This window comes from Cetorhinus maximus, chromosome 4, assembly GCF_964194155.1.
Source record: "Cetorhinus maximus chromosome 4, sCetMax3.hap1.1, whole genome shotgun sequence".
In the NCBI taxonomy this organism is placed as follows: domain Eukaryota; kingdom Metazoa; phylum Chordata; class Chondrichthyes; order Lamniformes; family Cetorhinidae; genus Cetorhinus; species Cetorhinus maximus.
Window position 1 is genome coordinate 2,726,417 of NC_135882.1, and position 26,049 is coordinate 2,752,465.

At 43.8% G+C, this 26,049-nt stretch overlaps 1 protein-coding gene across 2 annotated transcripts in view; it reads left to right on the top strand.

The window, feature by feature from the left end:
• The window catches only part of nudcd1 (NudC domain containing 1), a 107,086-nt gene that overhangs the window by 15,517 nt on the left and 65,520 nt on the right, over positions 1 to 26,049 (top strand). Inside the window, exon 2 of one of the 2 annotated variants that reach the window (XM_078539817.1) lies at positions 8,506 to 8,660. The exons of the other annotated variant lie outside the window; for it this stretch is intronic. Within the exon in view, the coding sequence (XP_078395943.1) occupies positions 8,506 to 8,660 (155 nt within the window). The remainder of the gene's footprint in view (positions 1 to 8,505; positions 8,661 to 26,049) is intronic. 2 annotated transcript variants of the gene reach the window in all.

Sequence of the window (26,049 nt, forward strand, 5' to 3'; positions counted from 1 at the left end):
GCAGTACTTAGTGCTTAATCCTTGCTATTCAGCACGTACACTGGTCCTGTTTACGCTTGTCTGTTTTGTTTGAACCGATAAAATGGCATAATTTCCCTCATTTCCACAAAATAACCATCAGTTGCTGGCAAGCCTATGAGGAATTTTATACTGGCAGAATTGTGGAATTAATCAGACAGGAATGTGCCAGGTGGAGTTTGGGTCATCAGCTGTTAACAGTTGTGCATCCTTAGAGACGGGTGACAGGACAGCAGATTAAAAAACTCATGGTGATTTACACTCTGTTGGGACAGCCAGCTATATCTCACATCTGATTGAAACGTGCAAGTGTGAAATGCTGGAAGATCACTGTCCTTCAAATTTTGATATTTTTTCTTTGCAAAGATTCTTCTATCTCTATTTTTCCCTTTACATCTGTCCTTTCTTTACTCACTTTACTCCGTGTTGGTATTAAAAATCCCTTCCTGCACTTTTCATGGCACCTATCCTCCACTCTTAATTCCTGTGCCTTCAGTAGAACAGTTTGAGGTTGTGATCAAGCCTAATTATAGAGCACAGAAGGAGGCCATTCGGCCCATTGTGCCTGTGCCAGCTCTTTGAAAGAGTTACCAAGTAGTGCCACTACGCCTGCTTATTTCTCCACATCCTTGCTAATTTTTCCACTTCAAGTATTTATCCAGTTTTCTCTTGAAAGATATTATTGATTTGCTTCCACCAGGCTTTCAGACAGCCCACTCCATAACAATTCACTGTGTAAAAAAAATTCTCATCTCCATTTTGGTTCTTTTGCCAATTATTTTATATCTCTGTCCTCTGTCAGTTGAAGTATTGGAGAGAAACAAAGGTCTAGCTATTGCTGAAAGGAAGTGAAGTGAAATGAGGAGAGTTGAAACCCTTGTGTCCAATGTATAGAAAATCCTTCTGCTGTCCTTGAACAGGGCAGGGGAAAATCAACCAGGGTTTCCTTTGCTTGTTTGCTATCCGGTGAATTTCTGAAACTTGCATATATATGGCTGCCAAAAAAGATGTTATCAGGCCTGGTGTGCTTCCACAGCCGAACAGCTTGCCAGTTCTCATGAAGAAAATCCACTTGGGGGCTGCTGGTGTCAATGAAGTTATGTGCTAGGAGTAAAAAAAAGCGACCTTTCTATACCTCTAGATGTGTTTGCTCTGCCAGAGTGCTGTTGAGTCAAGTCTTGCTCACCTGACTGCACTCCTGAATTGGAAATGATCCTATTCTGTGGCTGCAGAAGAAGCTGATTCTTTCAAGCTCTGCCATGTACTGTCAGAACCCTGGCTAGTAAGTGTACCGAACTAGTATCAAAATCTAACTGATTGGAAGTAAACTATTAAACAATTTGAGGATTCTATGTAGAACTCTGCTTTCTGCACTCAATCGACCTCTAGAGGGCCCAGAGGAAGCCAACAGCAGATCTCAAATCTAAAATATGGGGAAGTGGCGCAGGAAAATCATCTGTTTCTCTTGCTCTCTCAGGAGCCATAATGTGAAAGGGCTGTCTGATAGACATTTTCATTATGCACAGAGGCACAGTAAAGATTGTAATAGCTTTTTCTCCCTTTCCTGTGGAAGAAATAGCCAAACCTGTTACTAGGGCAGGTTCTACTGAATTATATTGAAATGTAGGGTTGCTACAATGAATTTTAATTTGTTTTAAAGTGCTTTTTTCAACTTGATTCTGGGGATTTTTTGATTATTGCAAACCTTGTACGTTTTAAAGCTGCAATATTGCAAGTGTCATTTTTTTGTTTCCTCATTGATTAAGTTTGCATTGCCTTTTTTATCTGTTTTTAATAAATATTTATTTTTTTCTCTCTCAAAATCTTTCTTCTTCTCCACTCACCCCCCAAAAAGCTTCCCTCAGTGGAAGAATGCAATGAGACATTCTCTCTATACCGATTAATGCACACAAAATTTCCAATAGTCAGCCACCATGACAGATCTTCACTCACCACTATACTCCTTAAAAACAACATGATAGACACAAGTTCAATAATTTAAAACAAAAATCACAAACTTAACCATTAATGTAACTGAACCACCTTCTAATGACTCCCAACGACTATCCTTTTACATTCTATGACTGGCTGTTGATGATTGCACTGAGCTTTACTAACAGCCTTAAGCCTGGCTATGATCTTCTCAGTGAGCAGACAGGAGCAGGGAGACCTATGCTTCATAATCCATGCTCAGGCTAAGGTGAGGCCTCCAGATGAGCAGAAGATCAAAGGCCTATGTACATCCCTCTGTGGTTTGGCCCATATTTTCCTGCTCCTTCATTGCCCCAAAACAAGCTCTCCCCTCTCCTTCTGCCCAAGCTGAGGGCTGCAGTTTTGCTCCCTCTTATTTCCATACCTGCTTTGACTGCTTCAGTTCCAGCTGTGCATTTAGCTCCCTTCCTCGTAGGGCAGTCAGATCTCCAGCTGAGGTCCACCTTCTCCTTCAAAGACATGTTCTGGGTGGTTTGGCTCCACACCACTTTCTCCAGTGCAGCTTCACTTTAGGACTAGGATTCACTTTTTCTCTCCCTCACAGGCCCCACCTGAGAACAGCAATCCTGTTCCTTCTTTCCTTAATGTGCTGATCCCAAGTGCTCTGATTAACTTTACTCCCTCCATCTTTCCCAAACCCACTCCAAGCCCTCTGCCTTATCAAAGCTAGACAAGTCTCTGAAAGATGTGTTAAGAGACATTTAGAGTGATTTCCTGAGCCACACTTATTACATTCATAAATTAGAACATTTTATATTCATTTTTGTATGAATATTAAATTTGAGCCAATCAACTACAAAAATGTCAGCAGTATGCAGCGCAATCTCTGCTACGTATGTACAAGGTCATAGATACTTGGCATCCACACTTGATGTTACGGCTTGTCTTGTTTGTGAATTTTGGCGGGTTAGGTTCTCTCCAAGCTGTAAAGAATGGTGAGCTTCATGTTGTATCCAGCAGAACTACTGTGCCTCTAGTAATAATTCAATCAGTGTCATTGAGATTACTGTAGGCTTTGTTCAGCCAGAAGGACAAATATGACAGACACAAACTGCCCAGAGCTGGCACTGTCCTGTCTTTCTTTTAAAGACTCTCCAATTCACTAAATAGCTCCCAACTACAAGTTACCTTGAGGCAAACAGAGCATTTAATAGAATATACTCCCTAATAAAACAGCTCACAACAAAATTGCTAAAGCTGAATGACAGAAACTCTGCAACGGTAGTGTCCAATAAATTAAAGATGGAACCTACATTTAAAAAAAGTGTTTTCTCTCTTTGAAGTGTTCTAAATCCATTTGATAAAGATGATTGTCTTCAGCAAAAGTACATTAGTGGAGGGCTGGACTGGCATGTTTGATTACAGGAAATCAATGCACCTTTTGTTTGTTTGTTGATGTCCTATATCAATGAAGAATTCATTTTAAATGTCAGCTTCAAGTTTTGTAATATGATTTTACTGGACAAAATGCGAGTGATGGCTTATCCTGTATAATTGTGATTTAGATTATGAATGTTATGTTATTGGGTCTCCAGTCCGGTTCATGCAGTGACTTGTAGGTATTTCTGTTCTTGATGTCAGTCACTAAATCCTGACATCAATCATCCCTTCTCTTCTAAATGAAGCAGGGTGTCTAGCCCCTAGCTCACTTCCTATCCTATCCACAACAGTCTCCAACCCCTTAACACCATGGGCTTGGTTTTCATCCCCCTTTCACCCTGTGGGAATGGCGTGTTTGGTGGGATGGTGACAGTTAAGATCAGGCCGAGCCCATTGACTGGCCTGTTCCCGCATTACGCCATCGTATTTGCTCCGGCTTTGAAGTTGGCTGAAGTTCTTGTTGCCGGCAAACCAGGGTCCCATTGAGATTGAAATATCAGGCCCAATGCTGTAGTGGGTGCCAGATTGTCATTTTCACAGTGAGATGGGGGAGGCATGACCAGTGTGAATCTCGACAGCCAAGCCACAACGTAAGATAAAAGTAGTTGGAAGAAGCCAAAGTAAGTTTAGAAAATTACTCCTGGCTAAAATTCTCGTGGGCTAGAAGTAGCAGGAGTGGTTCTCCTTGCTTTGATTTTCAAAGCCACTGCCCATCACTAACTTTATGCAGTGGGCCATCGTTTTGATGAAACGTTAAACTGAGGCCTCACCTGCTCTCTCAGGTGGATGTAAAAGATCCCAAAGCACTATTTTGAAGAAAAGCAGTGGAGTTCCCCCCGATGCCTTGACCAATGTCTATTCCTCAATCAACATCACAAAAATAAATGATCAAGTTGTTGTTTGTGGGAACTTGCCACGCACAAATGGACTGTTGTGTTTCTTACATTATGTACAATGATAGCTACACTTCAAAAGAACTTAGTTGGCTGTAGAGTGTTTTGAGATATTTTGAACTCATGAAAGGCTTTATATAAATGCAAGTCTTTCTATAAAAGCAAAAAGCTGCAGATGCTGGAAATCCAAAACAAAAACAAAAATACCTGGAAAAACTCAGCAGGTCTGACAGCATCTGCGGAGAGGAGCACAGTTTCTATATTCAACGCACACCTTTCAAAGCAGATAGGTCACGAAAAGGGTTTGGCACCTTTACTGAAATTGCTTCACCACCTTTATATCATTTTAGTTTTAATTTTGTAAAGGTTACTGAGTAAAAATTAGTTGTAAATGCCTGGATATCTTTGCAGAAGGTGCTTTGTACCCTGAAGCTTTAGGCATTTCATTAATACAGCTTTTAAGTTGTAGCTTTCTGCTGATTAGTGCTGATTACTGTAGTACTTGTTACTTATCAGCATGATATATGCTGTAAAAGATCAATTTGAAACAGAGCCTGAGGAGTTTTATTTAATCATTGATCCCAAGTGAATGAAAAGTTCTCTACTTTATTTTGATGGGGGAAGGGAGAGAGTGCAGACCTTGAATTTTCCTAATACCTTTGGAATTCTCAAGGCTGTCCTCTTCAAGTGGTACATATGCTTTTTGTCACTGCAGAAGATAATGTTGAAACCACGGCAGCCAATTCGCTCACTGTAAACTCCCACAAACAGCAAGGTGATAATGAACAAAAAACCTGTTTTATTAGTGATGTTTTAATTTTTGGGATCTAAGCGTCAGTGGTAAGGCCAGCATTTATTGCCCATCCCTAATTACCTTTGAGAAGGCGGTGGTGAGCTGCCTCCTTGAACTGCTGCAGTCCATGTGGTGTAGGTACACCCACAGTGCTGTTAGGGAGGGAGTTCCAGGATTTTGACCCAGCGACAATGAAGGAAGGGCAATATATTTATTTCCAAGTCAGGAGGATGTGGCTTGCAGGGAAATAGGTGGTGGTATACCTATGCGCCTGCTGCCTTTGTCCTTCTAGGTGGTAGAGGTCTTGGGTTTGGAAGGTACTGTCTAAGGAGTCTTGTTGGAGCTGGCCATTGCTTGGCACCTGTGTGATATGAATGTTACTTGTCACTTGTCAGCCCTGAATGTTGTCCAGATTTTGCTGCATGGAGGCACAACAGCTTCCTCTTATCTGAGGAGCCACGGATGATTCTGGACATTGTGAAATCATCAGCAAACATCCATAGTTTTAGCTGTATGACGGAAGAAAGGTCATTGATGAAGCAGCTGATGATGATTGGGCGTAGGACAGTCCCCTGAAGAACTCCTGCAGCGATGTCCTGGGACTAAGAAGATTAGCTTCCATCAACCACAACCATCTTCCTTTAGGTATGACTCCAACCAGCGGAGAGTTTCCCCCCGATTCCCATTGACTTAAAATTTGTAAGGACTCCTTGATACCACAGTCAGTCAAATGCTGCCTTGATGTTAAGGGCTGTCACTCTTACGTCACTTCTGATGACATTCAGTTCTTCTCTCCATGTTTGGACCAAAGTTGTAATGAGGCCTGAAACCAAGTGGTCCTGGCAGAATTCAAACTCAGCATCAGTGAGCAGATTATTGCTCAATAAGTGCTGCTTGATAGCACCGTCGACAACATCTTCCATCACTTTGCTGATGATTGAGAGTAGATTGATGGGGCAGTAATTGGTTAGATTGGATTTGTCTTGCTTTTTGTGGACAGGACATACCTGGGCAATTTTCCACAGTGTTGGATAGATGCCAGTGTTGTAGCTGTATTGCAACAGTAACAGTATTGAGCAGTAAGTATTGGTGTTATCACCTTGGAAAGTATGTGAATCCTACTGTAATTTACTGAAAAAGTAGCTTGAGAGATTACCTAGAAACACAAAAAGAACCAGTATATGATTGGCTTTAACAAAAGCAAAACATTTTTTAGTCAATAAGTGTATTTAAAGCTAAGGGGATATTAGAAGGTTAGTGTAATCTGTCTCGACTTGATTAATTGAAATACCGTAATATGTACAGCCAGAGTTCTAATGCAACATTTTGTGTAGGAATTGTTTAATACTTGTCAGCTGTGGTTCAGTGGGTTGCATTCTCGCCTCTGAGTCAGAATCTTGAGTTCAAATTCCACTTGAGACCATAATCCAAGTTGCCAACCCCAGTGCAATACCGAGGGAGAGGCACTGTCAGAGGTGCTGCCTTTCAGATGCAACGTTAAATGTAGGCCCCCTTTTATCCTCTCAGATGGGGGTAAAAGATCCCACGGCGCTATTCGATGAGCAGGGGAGTTGCTCTCTGATATATTGGTCGGTATTTATCCCTTTGTCAGCATCACTAATAATGCAGATTGTTAGCTCATTATCACATTGATGTGTGTAGGAGCTTGCTGTGCTCAAATTGACTGCTGTGTTTCCTACATTACAACAGTAACTACGCTTCCAAAAGTATTTCATTGGCTGTAAATGGGACATCCTGAGGTTTTGAAAGGTGCTATGAAATGCAAGTCCTTCTTTCTTTCTTATAAATACCGGGCATGGATGAATTTATAATTTTCATTTGCTAAGTCATATGATTTTTCTACCATAATGGCTGTCATTTGGTCATTTAAAAAAAAATCAATGGACCTTATAAAGAACATGAAACATAAATTAAAATGGAGTGAAGTCTTCATGATTGCTTAGTTAAAAAGGCAACAACCAATCTTCTACATTACTACGCTGTGTGTTCTAGAAAATCCTGATTTGTGCTTTGTTAACAGTGCAATGTGGATACGGAGAGAACGCTCCCTCTTTTCGGAAGAGCAAAGCCAGAGGCCATCAATAGAAGATAGTCGCCAAGAAATCCAATAAGGAATTCAGAAGAAACTTCTTTATGCAAAGAGTGGTTATATTATGGAACCCGCTCCCACAGAGAGTGGTTGAAGTGAATAGTATAGATATATTTAAAGAGAGCTAGACAAGCATACGAGGGAGAAGGGAATAGAGGGTTACGATGATGGATTTCGATGAAGAAAAATGGGAGGAGGCTCGTGGGGTACATAAACACCGACATGGACTGGTTGTGCTGAATGGCCTGTTTCTGTGCCATTTATCCTATGTATACCTGTGTAACTGTTCAACAAGAGGAGCAGATATGATGATGTGATTCCTCCTCAGACACCTTGGATGAGAGAAAGATCAAAACCTGCCTGCATTCTTTAATTATCACCTTCCAGTATTTTGTGCGGAAAAAGCGTGTGCCCAGACATTGGATGAAAGCAGGATCTTGGCTTAGCTGTTATTCGCGGTCAAGTGGATGGCCTCTATAAAACTGAAACATTGACACTTTTGGAAGAGAGGACAGGAAGGAAATTGACACCAAGGAAAAGATGTGTGTGTTGTAAAATGATCAATCAAGTGAGCTGGTGTTGGAATGGAATACAGTGACACCTAGGCTTTAAGGTCAAGGCTAATGCATCTCACTCCACTGCCTTAACACAAGTGGAAATATGGAGCATCTTTTAAGTGAAGGTTGAGAGGATTTGAGGTGATGTCTATGTGTCTGTACTCCTGTCTTACTGTTTAAAAAAAAACTATGGGTGAAATCCTGAAATATGATAGTTGCAGAAATCAAATTAATATTAAACTAAGATCCTTGGAAGTCACTAACTTTATATTTAAATAAATAAACAGAAATGTCTTTGCCATGAAGTATAATTTCAGATAGTGTATAAAATCTGCATACTTGGAACACAGAGCAAAAGAGAAAGTATCGAGCCAAAATTTTAAATATGTTCAAATCGTCTTGTTTTCAACAGTGTGTGCTGGCCATAAGCTTTGCCTTTAGCAAACCCTGCTGCTTATGCATAGTGAATACTAATGCATGCAATAAACTGCCTGTAAGCGTAGAAAGAAATACTTGCATTTATATATTACCTTTCATGACCTCAAGGTGTAAGCGTAGACTAATTGTACTGATTTTTCTGCCTCAAAGATATTGATATTTTTTTTCTGCTTTTGCATTTTGTTGAGGTGAATGATTCTGATTCAGATGTTAAAAGAATTCAGTTTAGCAGCCAGCTAGCAATGAAGTCTCTTGAGTGTGGCAAAACATTTGTCTTTGAGTTGTTGGTTAATCTGATCATGCCTTTGATTTATTTTTTTTTAGCCGTAGCTGAAGTGAAACTTCGAGAGGATCAGTACACCCTGGACCATATGTGTGTTTTTGGCATGTACAACTATCTGCATTGTGACAGGTGGTATCAAGACAGTGTCTATTATATTGATCAGCATGAGAGAGTCATGCACCTGGCTATCACTTTGGTAAGTTGGTCTTATTGTATCCCCACTTAACTTCTTAAAATGATATATGCTGAGAACTTGTGAAGGATTGAGATATATTAAACCTTTATTTTCTGAAAGGAAACTGTCAGTTCAAATATCTGCACTAGTAGCCTGGAAAGAGTTGAATTTGACTTGACAGGGAATGTTGCAACAGACGTAGTCCAAAACTTCAGTAATTTTCCATTTTTAAAATCTAGTTTGTTTTCTTCCTTAGGGAACAATGAGCCTGTTGTGCCTGTTCACATACATAAGAATATAAGCGATAGGAGCAGGAATAGACCATAGGGACCCTCGAGCCTGCCATTTCATACAACCATTGGCCTTAAATTCTCTTTCCCACCCGCTCCCCACATACCTTAATTACCTGAGGGACCAAAAATCTGTCTCAGTTTTAAAAATATTCAACAATGAAGCATGTACAACCCTCTGGGGTAGAGAATTGCAAAGATTCACAACCCTTTGAGTGAAGACATTTCTCCTTATCTGAGCCCTAAATGATTGGCCCCTTATCCTGAGACTGTGGCCCCTTGATTTAGAATCCTCAACCTCTCAGTGTCTTCCTTAATAATAGGTTCCAGCATGTTCCTGATGACTGATGTAGGACTAACTGGCCTGTAGTCCCCTGTTTCCCCTCTCCCTCCTCTCTTGAATAGTTTGCTAACTTCCAATTTACTGAGATTGTTCTAGAACCTGGGGAATTTTGGAAAAACATAACTATTGCATCCACTATCTCTGCAGCAGCTCTTTATAGAACCTGAGGATGTAGGCTGTCAGGTCCTGGGGATTTGTCAGCTTTAGTCTCTTAAATTTCTCCAATATCTTTTCTCTGATTTTAATTGCCTTCAGTTCCTCGCTCTTATTAGCCCATTTGTCATCCTCTATTTCTGATATGTAATTTGTGTCATCTGTGAAGACGGACAGAAAATATTTGTTCAACATATCTGCCAATTCCTCATTCCCCACAATAACTTCTGTCTCTAGGGTACCAATATTTACTTTAGCTACTCTCTTCCTTTTTATATACTTATAAAAGCCTTACAATCTGTTTTTATGTTCCTGGCTCCAAGGCCAATATATTCTTCCTAAGGTGTGATGCCTCAAAATGTTTTTAGTCTAACCAGGGCTTTGTTTAGCTTAGGCATGATTTCTATCCCTTTGTATTTTAGTACTCTAGGTAGGAAGATCAGCATTCCATTAGACCTTTTGAACACTATGGCATTAAATTGTAAAAATAAAATGTTATAGTAATTTGACTGCGCTAAGTACGCTAATGACTGGCTATTTTCTCCCTTTCCTTCTGTCGCAACTACTATGGGCAAGTATGACATTTCAACCTTCAACAACATCAGCCTATGGAAAAGTTTGATTGACACAGAAGCCAGTCAGATCTCTTCTCTCTTTCTCCTTTCTGCTCATGGCATAGCTTGCATTTTACACAATAACATGGTTTCAATAGCTATCAAAACTCTTGCTATTTAATGTCTGAGTGCTGAGAAAAGAGAAGAAAGTGAGGTTGTGTAGTAATGATGCTGCCAAAATTGTCAGCACATTAACCTGCGAAGATTTTAAAGAATGTGAAATTTGACATTAAGGAACATAAAATAAAAGTTGAGCACTTTGGAGAAATAATCTGAGTTTGTTTTATCTATCTTGATACACTTTACTTGTCTGCTAACTTGGCTGTCAGCGTTATGCTTCTCAAACCTTTCCATCTGGGAGAGTGATATTCCTTTGCAATGTACCTGTATCTTTTAGTGGCATGGTGATCAGAACTGAACACTATGCTAAGTATGATCTGATCTTGCATTGAAAAATTCTACTGGAAATTTCCTCTCTTGCATTGCCTATATATGTTAGCTTTTAATTGCTTCACCACATTGGGCAGATGTTGAAAGTGATATGCCTACTCCCAGGTCTCTTTAAAGTCTTCCGGTGCCAATTTGACTCAATTCCATTCATGTACATCTCGGACAGGTTTTTTGATCTATGCACTGTTAGTTCATTTGGCATTTGTCAGTTCAGTTACACAGTAGATCTAAACCCTTATATAATTTTTAGCTGCATCCTCTGTCTCTGCTGCTTCCCAGTTTCCTGTCAGAAAATTTTGCACCATACTTGCTTTCAGCATCTCGGCAACTCACGTGGATTAGAATCAACATGGGTCCAAGCATTTGTTGTTTTAATGCCACAGCCGGCACAATTCCTCCCTCAGTCTGACAGTGCATCCTGATGTGCATTCTTTCTTACCCCTCTCAGAAGGCATCTGGTAAAGGAAGAAGCCAGAGCCAGGCTGTCTTCAACATAGTTTTATTCACAAAATAGAGTATAACGTAAGTGCAGATTACTTTTCCGTTCCATACAGTTTCTCCCCTACACAGGTGGAAACTGGTTCTTATATACGTTCACTAACCATTCCCCAATTAGTATCAGCTGCTCTTAATCACAACTAGAGCATGCACTCAATTGTCACAACATTTGCAAAATTAACATTATTGATTTTTATTTTTTAGCCAGTTTGTCATTTAGCCCCATCTTCCAACCTGGAGATGTGTGGCTTTACCTTAATCAGAAGCTTTTCACGTCTACTGCATTCTGAAAACCTGAATAAACTTATAGCATGGGAAGATTCACTATTTAGTTTGCAACCTCCTCAAAAGAGGCAGTTGTCTGTCAGCAAAGGTCTTCCCTTTTAAATCAGTGTAGGCTAGTTCATGTCCTTGCAATCTAGGCATGCCTTCTAACCCTTAAATGGGCAACCAGTTCATGCATAGCAAGATCCCACAATAGATTGCATTATTGTACCTGTATTGTATTGGGATAATGGGCCTGTAGTTGCTTTGGTTGGATTAGTTGCCATTTGCTTAATAAAGTAATTCCATTTACTTGCTTCCAGTCCTGCCTAATGAGAGTACATGAGCTGATGTAAAAGGCATTAGGGTTGAGTGGTGCCGCAAAGATCAAATTGTTAGTGGTAAAACAATTGGCACATGAAGCAGTTTGAAGGGAGTATTAGTTTGAATAATATGCTATGTCACGGACAGGATGAGAGAGAACTGCTGAAATCTCTATTTCCTTAACAACTGTCTATACTTAGTAAGCTTTTGATAGGAAGATATGTATGTGTTTTTTTAACCCCTGAGTGTTTGGACAATTTGAATAACCAGCAGCAAGCTGATTGTGGGTTTAAATAAAGGGTGTTGCTTATTTATGCACTCACCCTGAAATCTAACGCTATGCCACTCATTCACACAGCCTCTCACATATGCGAATACACTTGAGGAAAGCACAGTTGAAGAGAATAGTGCACGTTTACAGGTTTTAAGCAAAAAGAATAGTTCATAATTCACATGATTAGCTTGTTCTGAAAAACACATGTTGCAGGCCTGATGAAGACGACATCTTCACTACTTTTTTTTATGCATTTAAGGGATGTGGGCTTCGTTGGCTGTGCCAGCAATTATTGCCCACCCCTAATTGCCCTTGAGAAGGTGATGGTGAGCTGCCTTCTTGAACTGCTGCAGTCCATGTGGTGAGTGGTTTGGATTGGAACTTCCAGGTGGTGGTGTACCCATGTATCTGCTGCTCTTGTCCTTCTAAATGGTAGTGGTAGTGGGTTTGGAAGGTGCTGTCTAAGGAGCCTTGGTGAGTTCCTGCAGTGCATCTTGTAGATGGTATTGCTATTGTGTGTCGGTGGTGGAGGGAGTGAATATTTGTGGATGAGGTGCTAGTAAAGCAGGCTACTTCGTCCTGGATGGTGTCAAGCTTCTTGAGTGTTGTTGGAGCTGCACTCATCCAGTCAAGTGGAGAGTATTCCATCACACTCCTGACTTGTGCCTTGTAGATTGTGGACAGGTTTTGTGGGGGTCAGGAGGTGAGTTACTCACCGCAGGATTCCTAGCCTCTGACCTGCTCTTGTAGCCACAGTATTTGTATGGCTAACCCAGTTCAGTTTCTGGTCAATGGTAACCCCCAGGATGTTGATAGTGGGAGATTCAGCGATGGTAATGCCATGGAATGTCAAGGGGTGATGGTTAGATTTTCTCTTGTTTGAGATGATCATTGCCTGACACTTGTGTGGCGCGAATGTTACTTGCCACTTGTCAGCTCAAACCTGGATGTTGTCCAGGTCTTGCTGCATTTGGACATGGACTGCTTCAGCTTCTGAGGAGTCGTGAATGGAGCTGAACATTGTGCAATCATCAGCGAACATCCCCACTTCTGACCTTATGATGGAGGCAAGGTCATTGATGAAGCAGAAGATGGTTGGGCCTAAGGAACTCCTGCAGTGATGTCCTGGAGCAGTGATTATTGACCTCCAACAACCAGAGCCATCTTCTTTTGTGCTAAGTATGACCCCAATCTGTGGAGAGTTTCCCCCCTGATTCCCATTGACTCCAGTTTTGCTCGGGCTCCTTGATGCCACAATTGGTCAAATGCTGCCCTGATGTCAAGGGCAGTCACTCTCACCTCACCTCGGGAGTTCAGCTCTTTTGTCTATGTTTGAACCAAGGCTGTAATGAGGTCAGGAGCTGAGTGGCCCTGGCAGAATCCAAACTGAGTGTCTGAGCAGGTTATTGCTAAGCAAGTGGCTTGATAGCACTGTTGACGACCTCTTCCATCACTTTACTGATGATCGAGAGCAGATGATGGGGTGGTAATTGGCCCGATTTTTGTGTACAGAACATATCTGGGCAATTTTCCACATAGCTGGGTAGATGCCAGTGTTGTAGCTGCGCTGGAACAACTTGGCTAGGACACAGCAAATTCTGGAGCACAAGTCTTCAGTACTATTGCCAGAATATTGTCAGGGCCCATAACCTTTGCGCTATCCAGTGCCTTCAGCCGTTTCTTGATGTCGTGTGGAGTGAATTGACTTGGCTGAAGACTGGCATCTGTGAGTCTGGGGACCTTTGGAGGAGGCCAAGGTGGATCATCCACTCGGCATTTCTGGCCGAAGATTGTAGCAAGTGCTTCAGCCTTATCTTTTGCACTGATGTGCTTGGCTCCCCCATCATTGAAGATGGAGATATTTGTGGAGACGACTGCTCCAGTGCATTGTTCCACTTTCATGGACTGGATGTGGCAGGACTGTATGGCTTAGATCTGATCCGTTGGTTATGGAATCGCTTAGTTCTGTCTATCACTTGCTGCTTATGCTGTTTGGCACGCAAGTAGTCCTGTGTTGTTGCTTCACCAGGTTGACACCTTGTTGTTAGGTATGCCTTGTGCTGCACCTGCCATGCCCTCCTGCATTCTTCATTGAACCAGGGTTAATACCCTGGCTTGGTGGTAATGGTAGGGTGGCGGATATGCTGGGCCATGAGGTTACAGATTGTGGTTAAGTACAATTCTGCTGCTGCTGATGGCCCACAGTGCCTCATGGTTGCCCGGTTTTGAGTTGCTAGATTTGTTCAAAATCTATCCCATTTAGCACGACGGTTGTGCCACACAACACGATGGAGGGTGTCCTCATTGTAAAGACCGGACTTCATCTCCACAAGGACTGGTGGTCACTCTTAACGATTCTTAAAGATGCATCTGCAGCAGGCAGGTTGGTGAGGATGAAGCCAAGTATGTTTTTCCCTCTAGAACAAAAACAAAAATACCTGGAAAAACTTAGCAGGTCTGACAGCATCTGCAGAGAGGGATACAGTTGACGTTTCGAATCCGTATGATCCTTCGTCGGAACTAAGACATATAGAAATGAGATGAAATATAAGCTGGTAGAAGTGGGTGGGACAGGAGAGCTCGAGAGAGGGCCAGTGATAGGTGGAGGCCAAGAAGAGACTGCGAAAGATGTCATAGACAAAAGGACAAAGGGGTGTTGATGGTGGTGATATTATCTAAAGGATGTGCTAATGGGGACATTAAGGATAGCAAGCAGGACAAGCTAGTGGCAGATGGCCCTAGTGTGGGTGAGGTGGGGGGAAGGGATCTAAATGGGCTAAAAGGTGGAGATGAAACAATAGATCGAAATAAATTTTAAAATAGGAGGGAAAAGAAAAAAATATAGTGTAGAAAAATTATAACGTTGGAAAAAGGGGGATCGGAAAGGGGGTGGGGAGGGAGGAGAGAGTTCATGATCTAAAATTGTTGAACTCAATATTCAGTCTGGAAGGCTGTAAAGTGCCTAGTTGGAAGATGAGGTGCTGTTCCTCCAGTTTGCGTTGAGCTTCACTGGAACATTGCAGCAAGCCAAGGACGGACATGTGGGCATGAGAGCAGGGTGGAGTGTTGAAATGGCAAGCGACAGGGAGGTCTGGGTCATGCTTGCGGACAGACTGAAAGTGTTCCTGAAAGCGGTCACCCAGTCTGCGTTTGGTGTCTCCAATGTAGAGGAGACCATGTTTTTCCCTCTTGTTGGTTCCCTCACCACCTGAGGCAGACCCAGTCTAGCAGCTGTGTCCTTAAGGACTCAACCAGCTCGGTCAGTAGTGGTGCTACCGAGCCACTCCTGGTGATGGATAATTGAAGTCCCCCACTCGGAGTACATTCTGCGCCCTTGCCACCCTCAGTACTTCCTCCATGTAGTGTTCAACGTGGAGGAGCACTGATTCATCAGCTGAGAGAGGACGGTACGTGGTAATCAGCAGAAGGTTTCCTTGCCCATGTTTGACCTGATGCCATTAGACTTCCATGGGGTTCAGAGTCGGTGTTGAGGACTCCCAGGGTAACCCCCTCCCCACTGTATACCACTGTGCCACCACCTCTGCTGGGCCTGTCCTGCCGGTGGGACAAGACGTATGCAGGGATGTTGATGGTGGTGTCTGGGACGTTGTCTGTAAGGTATGATTCTGTGAGGATGACTGTGTCAGGCTGTTGCTTGATTAGTCTGTGACACAGCTCACCCAACTTTTGCACGAACCCCAAGATGTTAGTAAGGAGGACTTTGCAGGATCAACAGGACTGAATTTGCCGTTGTCGTTTGCAGTGCTTAGGTTGAGGCCAGGTGGTCCATCTGGTTGCATTCCTTCATGAGTTTTTATTGGTTTGATACAACTGAGTGGCTTGGTAGGCCATTTCAGAGGATGTTTAGGAGTCAGCCACATTGCTGTGGGTGTGGAGTCGCATGTAGGCCAGACCAGGTAAGGATGGAAGATTTCCTTCTCTAAAGGGCAGCCAAAGTCATATACCAAAGTTGTTTTAGGATTCTCTCAAAGGGTGGACTTTCTGCAGGTCACGAAGTTAGTTAGTTGCCCATCGTATGACCTCGGAACAGAAAATCCCCTCAAGGACTCAAGAGTTTCCATTGAGCCCAAACTCACTAAAGACTATATGTCTGCTAGTATTAAAATGTCCAAGCTCCTACAAACAGATGCTAATGAAAATCCAATACCATTCAACAACACATAACAGGGATTTAAAAATGGGAAAAGGATAGAAGGCATTAGGTTCCTGAACAAAAACCATCCTAGGGCTAAACTTTAACGAGGTCAGTTTGCTGTATTGGGGGACCTGAAAAGGAACAGGCTTGGAGATCTTATGATGTTACAGCATCCAGTTCTTTTAAGGCATGCTGCTGTCTCTTTGCAGATAGCATTTCAAGATTGAAAGGAGACAAACAAAGCTGCCTTACTGTGTGATTCCTCGTAATTGCAGTTCTTTTTCTAAATATATGGTAGTCTTGGGTTGATTAACCACATCCTGGTTTATTGTTTGAAAACATTCATCCTGACAGAGTTAAGACGATCACCTCCTTTTGTTTCAAAAAGGACCCATTCAATTTGGTAATGTCTTTTGATCTTCTCTGGATATATGTAGTTAACATCTTTTCATCTGGGTTGTGCCCTTTGTCTCTGTTAGACAGTGAGTCAGTTTTTGAATACACAGGTTAGATCATCTGACCATTGGTTATCATCTTTGCAGCACAATATGGTTCATTTTAAAAACCAAAAGTTAATTTCAATGAGTCCACATTGAGTAAAGTTTGTACCTTAATGGTTAGGTATGTGACATGTCTTTACTGATCATGACAGGTCCCCACTGTACGGAAATAAAATGGAGTTTTTATTACACTTTTTAACATTCTTTTCATGTTAAAGCAAGAGAAACATGCATACCTCAACATATATTCTGCACTCATTCAACCACCCACACGTCAATCGTAGAACTGCTACAGCTGGTATTCTCTGCGACAGCCTTTTATTCCTGGCCAGAATTTTGAGCTCGGTGAGGCGTAAAATGATGCGGAGTGATGTTGGGCGGGCGTCCCGACGTCACCGCGCATCAGTTAGATTTTCAGTTCAGCGGGCGCGCAGCCGAGTCTGCTGCACATTTGCCGAACCGTCAGAGGCCTATTAAGACCATTTAAATATCAATTAAAGTTATTAACTGAGCTGCCAGTCCAGCCTTAAGGTTGATGGGCAGGCGAAGAGCCCAGGCAGCCTTCGCATTTTTCATGGAACCTCAACTACAGGCGGGATGAGGTTTCATGAAGGGTTTATAAATTAAATACATTTTTTCATTAATGTTCCTTGACATGTCCCAGCTCATGTGACACTGTTACATGAGGGGACATGTCTTAAAATATTTTCTTTTCTTTATTTAAATTTTAAAATCTTTCCTGTGCATGCGCGAAAGGATGCAGGCCCCGACTCAGGGAACCCTCCTGCACAGGGAACGCACAGCACTTCTGGGCGCACGTCAGGCGGGGCAGGCCTTAATTTGGCCCGCCCACGTAAAGTGGTGGTGTGGACCTGATTGGGGGTGCTGAACATGTTCGCACCCGCCCCCGCACAACCCACCTGATGGGAAAATTCTCCCCCCGTTTCAAGTTTGATTCTCATCACCCTTTTTGGATGAGGGATGATTAATTTTTTTTTTGAAAAATATACTTTATTCATAAAATATCTGGAAGAACATTCCAAACCATTTCAAAATCACCATAAAAGTACAATCAGGTTCAACTTTAACAACATGTATCACAAGGTGCACTAATACAATCAATGAATATTACAATCATTTCAATATGGTCAATGCAGACAATCAGACAATGGTATTGGAGTTGTCAACGTACATCATGTTGCACTCTGAGGTGCTTCAGTACATTTATAATACAATTAGCATTCAATGCAGACATTCATTTTGAGCTGTACAGCCCGAGGGGCTCTCAACAGTTCCCAGCCCCTAAGTGCACTGTGGCAGAAAGGTCTTAGACAGCGACCCTTCCCCATTGCACCTTTGCGGCGGCTGCCCCAAGCTTTAGGGCATCCCTCAGCACGTAGTCCTGGACCTTGGAATGTGCCAGTCTGCAACACTCGGTCGGGGACAACTCTTTGCGCTGGAAGACCAACTAGTTTCAGGCAGACCAAAGAGCGTCTTTCACCGAGTTGATGATCCTCCAGCTGCAGTTGATGTATGTCTCGGTGTGTGTCCCTGGCAACAGCCCGAAGAGCACAGTGTCCTGTGCCACAGAACTGCTCGGGATGAACCTCGACAGAAACCACTGCATCTCTCTCCAGACCTTCTTTGCAAAGGTACAATCCACAAGGAGGTGAACAACGGTCTCGTCCCCACCACAGCCACCTCGAGGGCAATGTGCAGAGGGGGTGAGACTCCTGGCGTGTTGGAAGGATCTGATGGGGAGGGCCTTTCTCACCATCAGCCAAGCTATATCTTGGTGCTTGTTGGAAAGTTCTGGCGATGAGGCACTCTGCCAAATGACTTTGACAGTCTGCTTGGGGAACCATCCCACAGGATCCACCCTCTCCTTTTCCTGCAGGGCCTCTAAGACGTTACGTGCCGACCACTGCCTGATGGACTTGTGGTCAAAGGTGTTTCTCTGCATAAATTTTTCCACGAGGGACAGGTGGTACGGCACGGTCCAACTACTTGGAGCGTTCCGCGGCAGCGTGGCCAGACCCATCCTTCGCAACACCGGGGACAGGTAGAACCTCAGCACGTAGTGACACTTGGTGTTTGCGTACCGAGGGTCTATGCACAGCTTGATGCAGCCGCACACAAAGGTGGCCATCAGTATGAGGGCGATGTTGGGCACGTTTTTTCCCCCTTTATCTAGAGGCTTGTACATCGCGTCCCTGCGGACATGATCCATTTTCGACCTCCAGATAAAGCGAAAGATGGCTCGGGTGATCGCCGTCGCGCAGGAGTCTGGAATGGGCCAGACCTGTGCCACGTACAGCAACAGCGAGAGTGCCTCACTCCTGATGACCAGGTTCTTATCCGCAATGGAGAGGGAGCATCGCTCCCACATGCCCAGTTTTCTATTCACCATAGACACTCGCTCCTTCCAGTTTCTAATGTATGCCCCGGTCCCTCCGAACCATATCCCCAGCACCTTCAGGCCGTCAGCCCTGAAGGTGAAGGGGACAAAGGATCGGTCAGCCCAGTTCCCAAAGAACATGGCCTCGCTCTTCCCACGATTTACCTTGGCTCCTGAGGCCAGTTCAAACTGGTCGCAGATGTGGATCAGTCTGCGCACCGACAGCGGATCCGAGCAGAAGACGGTGACATCGTCCATGTACAGGGAGGCTTTGACCTGAGTGCCTCCACTGCCTGGGATTGTCACTCCTCTTATGCCCGGATCCTTCCTGATGGACTTAGCAAAGGGTTCTATGCAGCACACAAACAGGACAGAGGAGAGAGGGCAGCCCTGCCTGACTCCAGATTTAATAGGAAAGCTATCTGATTCCCACCCATTGATTGAGACTGTGCTACTGATGTTAGTGTAGAGCAGTTGGACCCATTTGTGAATTCCCTCCCCAAACCCCATTTTGGAGAGCACATCCACCATGTAGGTGTGCGATATTCTGTCAAAGGCCTTCTCCTGATCCAGGCTGATGAGACAGGTGTCCACACCCCTGTCCTGCACATAGGCAATCGTATCCCTGAGCAGCATGAGGCTGTCAGAGATCTTCCTGCCCGGCACAGTACAGGTCTGGTCAGGGTGGATCACCAATTCCAGAGCGGACTTGACCCGATTGGCGATGATCTTGGACAGAATCTTATAGTCCACATTCAACAGTGAAATGGGTCGCTAATTTCCTTCCTTTCCCCCTTGTGCAAGTAGATGAGGGTGATGATGACTTTCCTCATGGATTCTGACATGCTGCCGGCCAGGAGCATACTCTCGTACACTTCTAGCAGGTCTGGGCCGATCCAGTCCCACAGAGCCGAATACAACTCCGCTGGCAAGCCGTCGCTTCCAGGAGTTTTACTCGTCTCGAAGGACTCGAGGGCCTTAGTCAGTTCGTCAGGAGTTAGCGGTTTGTCCAGGCTCTCCCGTGTACTGTCGTCTAAGACCTCTGTGATAGAGGACAGGAAGGACTGGGAGACCGTGCAGTCTGTGGGCTTCACGTCATACAATCTGGTATAAAAGGATTTGCGGATCCTCAAAATGTCTGACTGTGATGACTTTACTGAGCCGTCTTCTTCCTTCAGGCTGCTGATCAGAGCTCTCTCTCTGTACCTTTTGGAAGAAGAAACGTGAGCACGTCTCATCCTGCTCCACGGAGCGGACTCTGGAACGGAAGATGATCTTGGAGGCCTCCGAGGCAAAGAGCAAGGCTTGCTGGCTCTTCACCTCTTGGAGTTCCTCCTTGACATCGACCCCCATCGACTGCAGCCGGAGCAGATTCTGCATGTTTTTCTGGAATCGGGACATTTCCCTCTGTTCCTTTCTAGCTTTCTGGGTGCCTTTGAGGATGAAAAACCTCTTGATGTTTCCCTTGATTGCTTCCCACCAGTGTGTCAGGGACTCAAAGAGGGGTTTCACGGTTCTCCAACCTTTGTAATCCCTCTTGAGCTCCTCAGTGTTCTTTGGGGTCAGCAGTTGCACGTTTAGCTTCCATGCCCCCCTGCCCACCCTCTGGTCTTCCTCTAAGTGACAGTCAGCCAGTAGCAGGTAGTGGTCAGAGAAGAACACTGGCTTGACATCGGTGGATCTGACTGCGAACACACGGGACACAAACAGGAAGTCTATCCTGGAATGGATGGACCCGTCTGGCCGTGACCAGGTATATCTACGCTGCGCTCCGTCTGCAGGGTTGCTGAAGACGTCGTGCAGCTTGGCATCCTTAACTGTTTCCATCAGGGATCTGGACGTAGCGTCCAATCTACTGTCGGCCCTGCTGGATCAATGATGCCGTTGAAGTCACCGCCCAGAATGACCGGCCTGGAGGTCACCAGCAGCAGTGGGAGCTGCTGAAAAACCTCCAGCCGCTCGGCCCCTTGTGACGGGCCATACACGTTAATTAACCGGAGTGGAGCATTCTTGTACATTACGTCTGCTACGAGGAGGCGCCCGCCCACCACCTCCTTAACCTCGGAGACGGTGAAGTTGCCTCCCCGCAGCAGAATACCCAGGCCGGAGGAACGAGAGTCGTTTCTGCCCGACCAGATCGATGGCCCGTGGGACCACCATGGTGACCATTGCCTGTAGGAGCTGAGGTGCGGTATCGCACACTCCTGCAGAAACAACAGGTCAGCTTTGACCTTGGCAAGGTAGTCCAAGGTCGCAACACATCGCGTAGTAGATTTAATGCTATGCACATTTATGGATACAATCTTTACACCTATTTTAAAGCATTTAGTCTCTTACCAAACCTGTTGCCTCTGAGAGTCCCAGACCTTTGGTCTGCTCCTGCATACACATAGTGTTCACAAATTGCCTCACTTTGGATGGGCTGAGGAAACTGTCCTGAACCTCCCCATTGGAGATGTTCTGCTCAGGTGGCATCTGGGGGTTCGTGCAGAGGACGGGATTTGAAATGTCCTCTGTTGGAGAAGCTTCTCCAATCCTCTCCCCCTCTGGGGCATTGCTGCTCCCGGCTTCCCGGAGCTGGGGTGTGCTGAGTGCCTCACTGCTCCCAGATTCCTGGAGCTGGGGTGTGCTGAGTGCCTCACTGCTCCCAGATTCCTGGGGTTGGGGTGCGCTGGCCTCTTCGGGTTGTGGGCAAAGCTCGGGTGCGCTGGTCTCCTCATTGTCTCCAATGTTCTGGAACTCGGGTGTCTCGTCCTCCAACTCCCTAGAACTTTGCCGCTTCTTCTGTAGGTGCCGCCCTGGCACATCTTCGTCCAAAGAACAGCTGCCCTTGTCATCCGTGTCGGATGGGAGACGCCTCTTGCCACTTGTCCGGGAAGTGGCTTGGTCCCTTCTTAGCCCCTTCTTCCTTTTGGCTCTCTTCACCAGCTGCCACTCCCCCTGCTGATTTTCCACTGCTTCCTCCTCCTTCATTGATTCGCTCTCCTGAGGAGTGGGAGGTTCGGGGGCAGTTTATAATTGAGTTTTTTTTGGGCGTTAAAGTTTAGCCCTAGGATGGTTTATGTTCAGGAACCTAATGCCTTCTATCCATTTCCCACTTTTAAATCCCTGTTATGTGTTGTTGAATGGTATTGGATTTTCATTAGCATCTGTTTGTAGGAGCTTGGACATTTTAATACTAGCAGACATATAGTCTTTAGTGAGTTTGGGCTCAATGGAAACTCTGGAGTCCTTGAGGGGATTTTCTGTTCCAAGGTTTGTAATATGCAAATATCTGTTACTGCATTGTTGCACTGCCAGTGAAGTCCTTAGCCCCTCAATTGCTGTTTCCACAAGCCATGGGTTTGTTAGTTCAGGTTCCGGCACATTGATAATTCCTATCTCTGGGGTGACAGTGCATAATAAACTGTCCTTTAGCTCCATGTAAGGTGTCTGGGTTCTCCTCCTGCGCTTTGTCGTTAATGGGTTCTGAATCTAGTGCCTGACTGTTTAAAGTCCACAGTGGACAAATCCACACTGACTTCACTTTTATTTTCCTTATGGTTTTCAGAGTAACTGTCCATCTTAGGGCATATTACCTTCTCATTTTCCTTTACTTCCAGGATGGGTTCCCTCACAATCTGTCCCACATCCTCTGCTCACAGGTAGCTGTCCAGCTTCCTTTGCACTCCCCTGTGGCACTTCAGCTACGTGAGGCATCTCCCTCACTTTTGGCTTGCCTGTTTAGAAACTTTCCATGCCCCTATCTAAATCTTTAAACAAGGTTTCTGCTAACCATACCTCCAATGCATTCCCTTCAATTTCTCTTTTTACCTCAACTCCTATACTTTCCTCTAGTCCTGTCTTGGCCTCTTTAAACTCCTTTAGCCTCTTTAATTTTTCCTGGCCCTATCACCCTCTGTCGGATTTGTGGGACTTCCTCAGTACTCTGCAACTGTGCAGAATTTTGCTTGTTCCCCTCAGTTTCTCCCGTCTCCGTGGACTGCTCTGGGTCAGCTGGAAACAAAGCCATGCTTCCTGCCAAGTCTCTGTCCAGCCACAGGCTGACCTCCTGCATGGGTAAGTTCGGAATGACTCTGACTGTCACTACACCAGTGACCAACTTTCTCTGCAGGTAAATTCTAAATAAGGGAATTTTCAAGTATTTGCCTGTAAGCCCTTTAGCAATACTGTAGTATTTGTTCTGCTTTTGGGTCGCATCTCTGCAATCTTTGCTGCAAGTAGTGTTTGAAGAAAACTGGTATCCCTGAGTATGGTTATCTCTTTACCTAATCCCTGGGATACTAAAGGAGTCATTTTCCCTTTTTGCAAAAAAATCTTGTAGCAATTCTGGTCCTCCCCTGCTACAAACTTATCACTTTCATGGTTACAGACACTGTGTTGGCTACAGCACCTGCTGTTGATTTTTCTTGGGAAGGCCAGCAGTTTGTTTCTATGTGCCCAGACTTTCCGCACTGAAAACACACTGGGCTGGCCCCTGCTGGTTTATCATTCGGGTTCCTTTTTTTAAAATGTTGGAGACCGATCTGTTTTTCCTTCCCTCTCTCCTATCCTCTCTAGCCCATTTCTGCTTCATCTACGTCCATTCTACCTCTCCCTGAATGATGGAGAAAAAGATTGAGTTAGTCATTTAGATTAATTCTTCTGTATTTGTGGGGCTTATTGAATTCCATTTGCCTATAATTTTTTTTAAAGTTTCTTTCCTTGTTCCTGAATGTTCAAGAAAAATGGAATTGCAGAACCCACTGAGATTAATTTGCGCTGCTGAGACTGAACAGGTTGCAACAGGATTCTTAAAATGAAGTCCAGAATGCCAAATACTGGAGTCAAACAACACATCGAGAGGAAATCACTTAATAGCTTCTGATGCACACACTTTCCAATTCCCATTTTCAAATTGCTCCATGGCCCCATCCATCCCTATCTCAGACCTACAATTGCCCCACTTGCCCCCACCCTGCGTACTGTGTACCTGCAATTCTGACCTCTTGAGCACCCCCAGTTTTAATCACTCAGTTTTGGAGGCCTTCAGCCACCTAGGACCCTATCTCTCTACCTATGCCTCTCTGTCTCGCTTCCTCCTTTAAGATGCCACTTAAAACCTACCTCTTTAGACAAACTTTTGGTCACCAGTGCTAATCTCCTTATGTGGCTCGGTGTCTGCTTTTGTTTGATAATGCTCTTGTGGAGCAACTTGGGACGTTTTACTATGTTGAAGTCTATAAATGAGAGTCCGTTGTATAGAATTCCTATGAAGCTGATGTGCCGTCACAGCCTCTGGGATGCTTTACTGTTGCCAATTTTAGTGAAGTCACAGTCTTCATCACTACAAAATGGCAACTGACTTCAGGTTTCTTCTAAAAATGTTCTTGCCAATTTATTTTGCGCTACAAAGTCTTGTTTCAGAATCAGCATTAGGAGGTGAAAATTGTCAGTACCATAGCTAAATCCTTAAACAGTTTAATATACCTTGCAGTAAATTTGATGTGTGTTTTCTTATAAACAGTTTAGTTTAGTTATCAATGCATGCAATTGCAAAACATTTCTGTGCTGTTTTACACTTTGTTTTTTGCTTGCCTGTTGCAATAATTATTTCTCCTCTAATATCTGCTTTGACATTTCCCACATGCTTTAGCATATGCTGAGCGCTGAAGCATGAGATCACTGGCTGTCACTACAATATAAGATTAGGTGCAAGACTTATTCAATACATTCACTGACTTCTAATGGCAGACAAAAGCTGTTTATTTTAATGATAAATGTTGTAGAGGGCTGTTCACCACAGAATAAACTCTTGAGTAATGTTGAACTGCCTTAAAATAATGGCATCTATCCTTACAAGTTCACTTTTATTTGACTATAAGCTGCTTTCAGTGATTGCCTCAAGTAGATTGGGGATTTTTAATGTATAAAATCTGAATTTATCCCATTGGCTGTTTAAATAAATATTGAGAAAAAGATGGGAGCAGATTCATTCCAGCCAGATATATGGAAGTGGTTTTGCATTCAATGTCACTTTTACTTCTGATAGCAGAGAAAAACTGTGGACTTTAAAGAGGAAAAGCTACCTTCACTGTTTGAAGATAAGGGTCAAAAACTATTGAGAGCAATACTCTGTACTTTGCCTCTTTTCATGTTGAGAAGGATCAAAGAGAAACTGAATGAAAGCAGAAGTCAGGGTTATGAAAAACAAAGACATTGAGAAAGCTGTTGCAAGAAAGAGTAAATTTGCGAGAGAAAGGCAATTGAATGGACTGACTGAGATATTATGGCCGGATTTTACTTTGCGAATAACGGTGATGCTAACTCTCGTTATGGAGTAAATCAGACAGCACATGCACAGTTAAATGTGGAAAAATTGAATTTACTGTCTGAGTTACGATGTTCCTACATAACCTGTGCTATAACAGGACCTTGCCAATGGACTTAGCATTTAAGTGTATGCAATCGCATGAAGTTGCAGTACTTACCAACTAATTACCTACTAAAGACACCAGACAGAATAGCTGGTGCATTCAGGATTAAGTGAATTTTTAAAGGTTTGATTAAATCTAATTTATGTCATACGCTTTATACTTTCTGGTTTAGATTCTGCATATCTCAGTGAGGATTCTGAAATCTGATTGGTTGAAGAGTTATGATACTTGCCCTGCTCCTTATAGAGGATGTTATGATCCTGGACCAGACCCCCAAGTTGTTGGTGAGATCCAGTTAGGGACTGAAAACAGAATCACAGAATCTTTACAGTGCAGAAGGAGGCCATTCCACCCATCAAGCCTGCACTGGCTCTCTGAAAGAGCATCCTACCTAGTCCCACTCCCCTGCCTTATCCCTGTAACCTTGCATGTTCTTTCTTTTCAGATAGCAATCCAATTCCCTTTTAAACACCTTGACTGAACCTGCCTCCACTCAGGAAGTTCATTCCAGACTCCAACCACCCTCTGGGTGAAATATTTTTTCCTAACGTCACTTTTACTCCCTTTGCTAATTATTTTGAATCTGTGCCCTCTAGTTCTTGATGCTCTCTCAAGTGGGAACAGTTTCTCACTGTTTGCCCTGCCCATACCCCTCAGGATCTTGAATACCTCTATCAAGTCTCCTCTCAGCCTTCTTTTCTTCAAGGTAAACAGTCCCAATGTCTCCAAT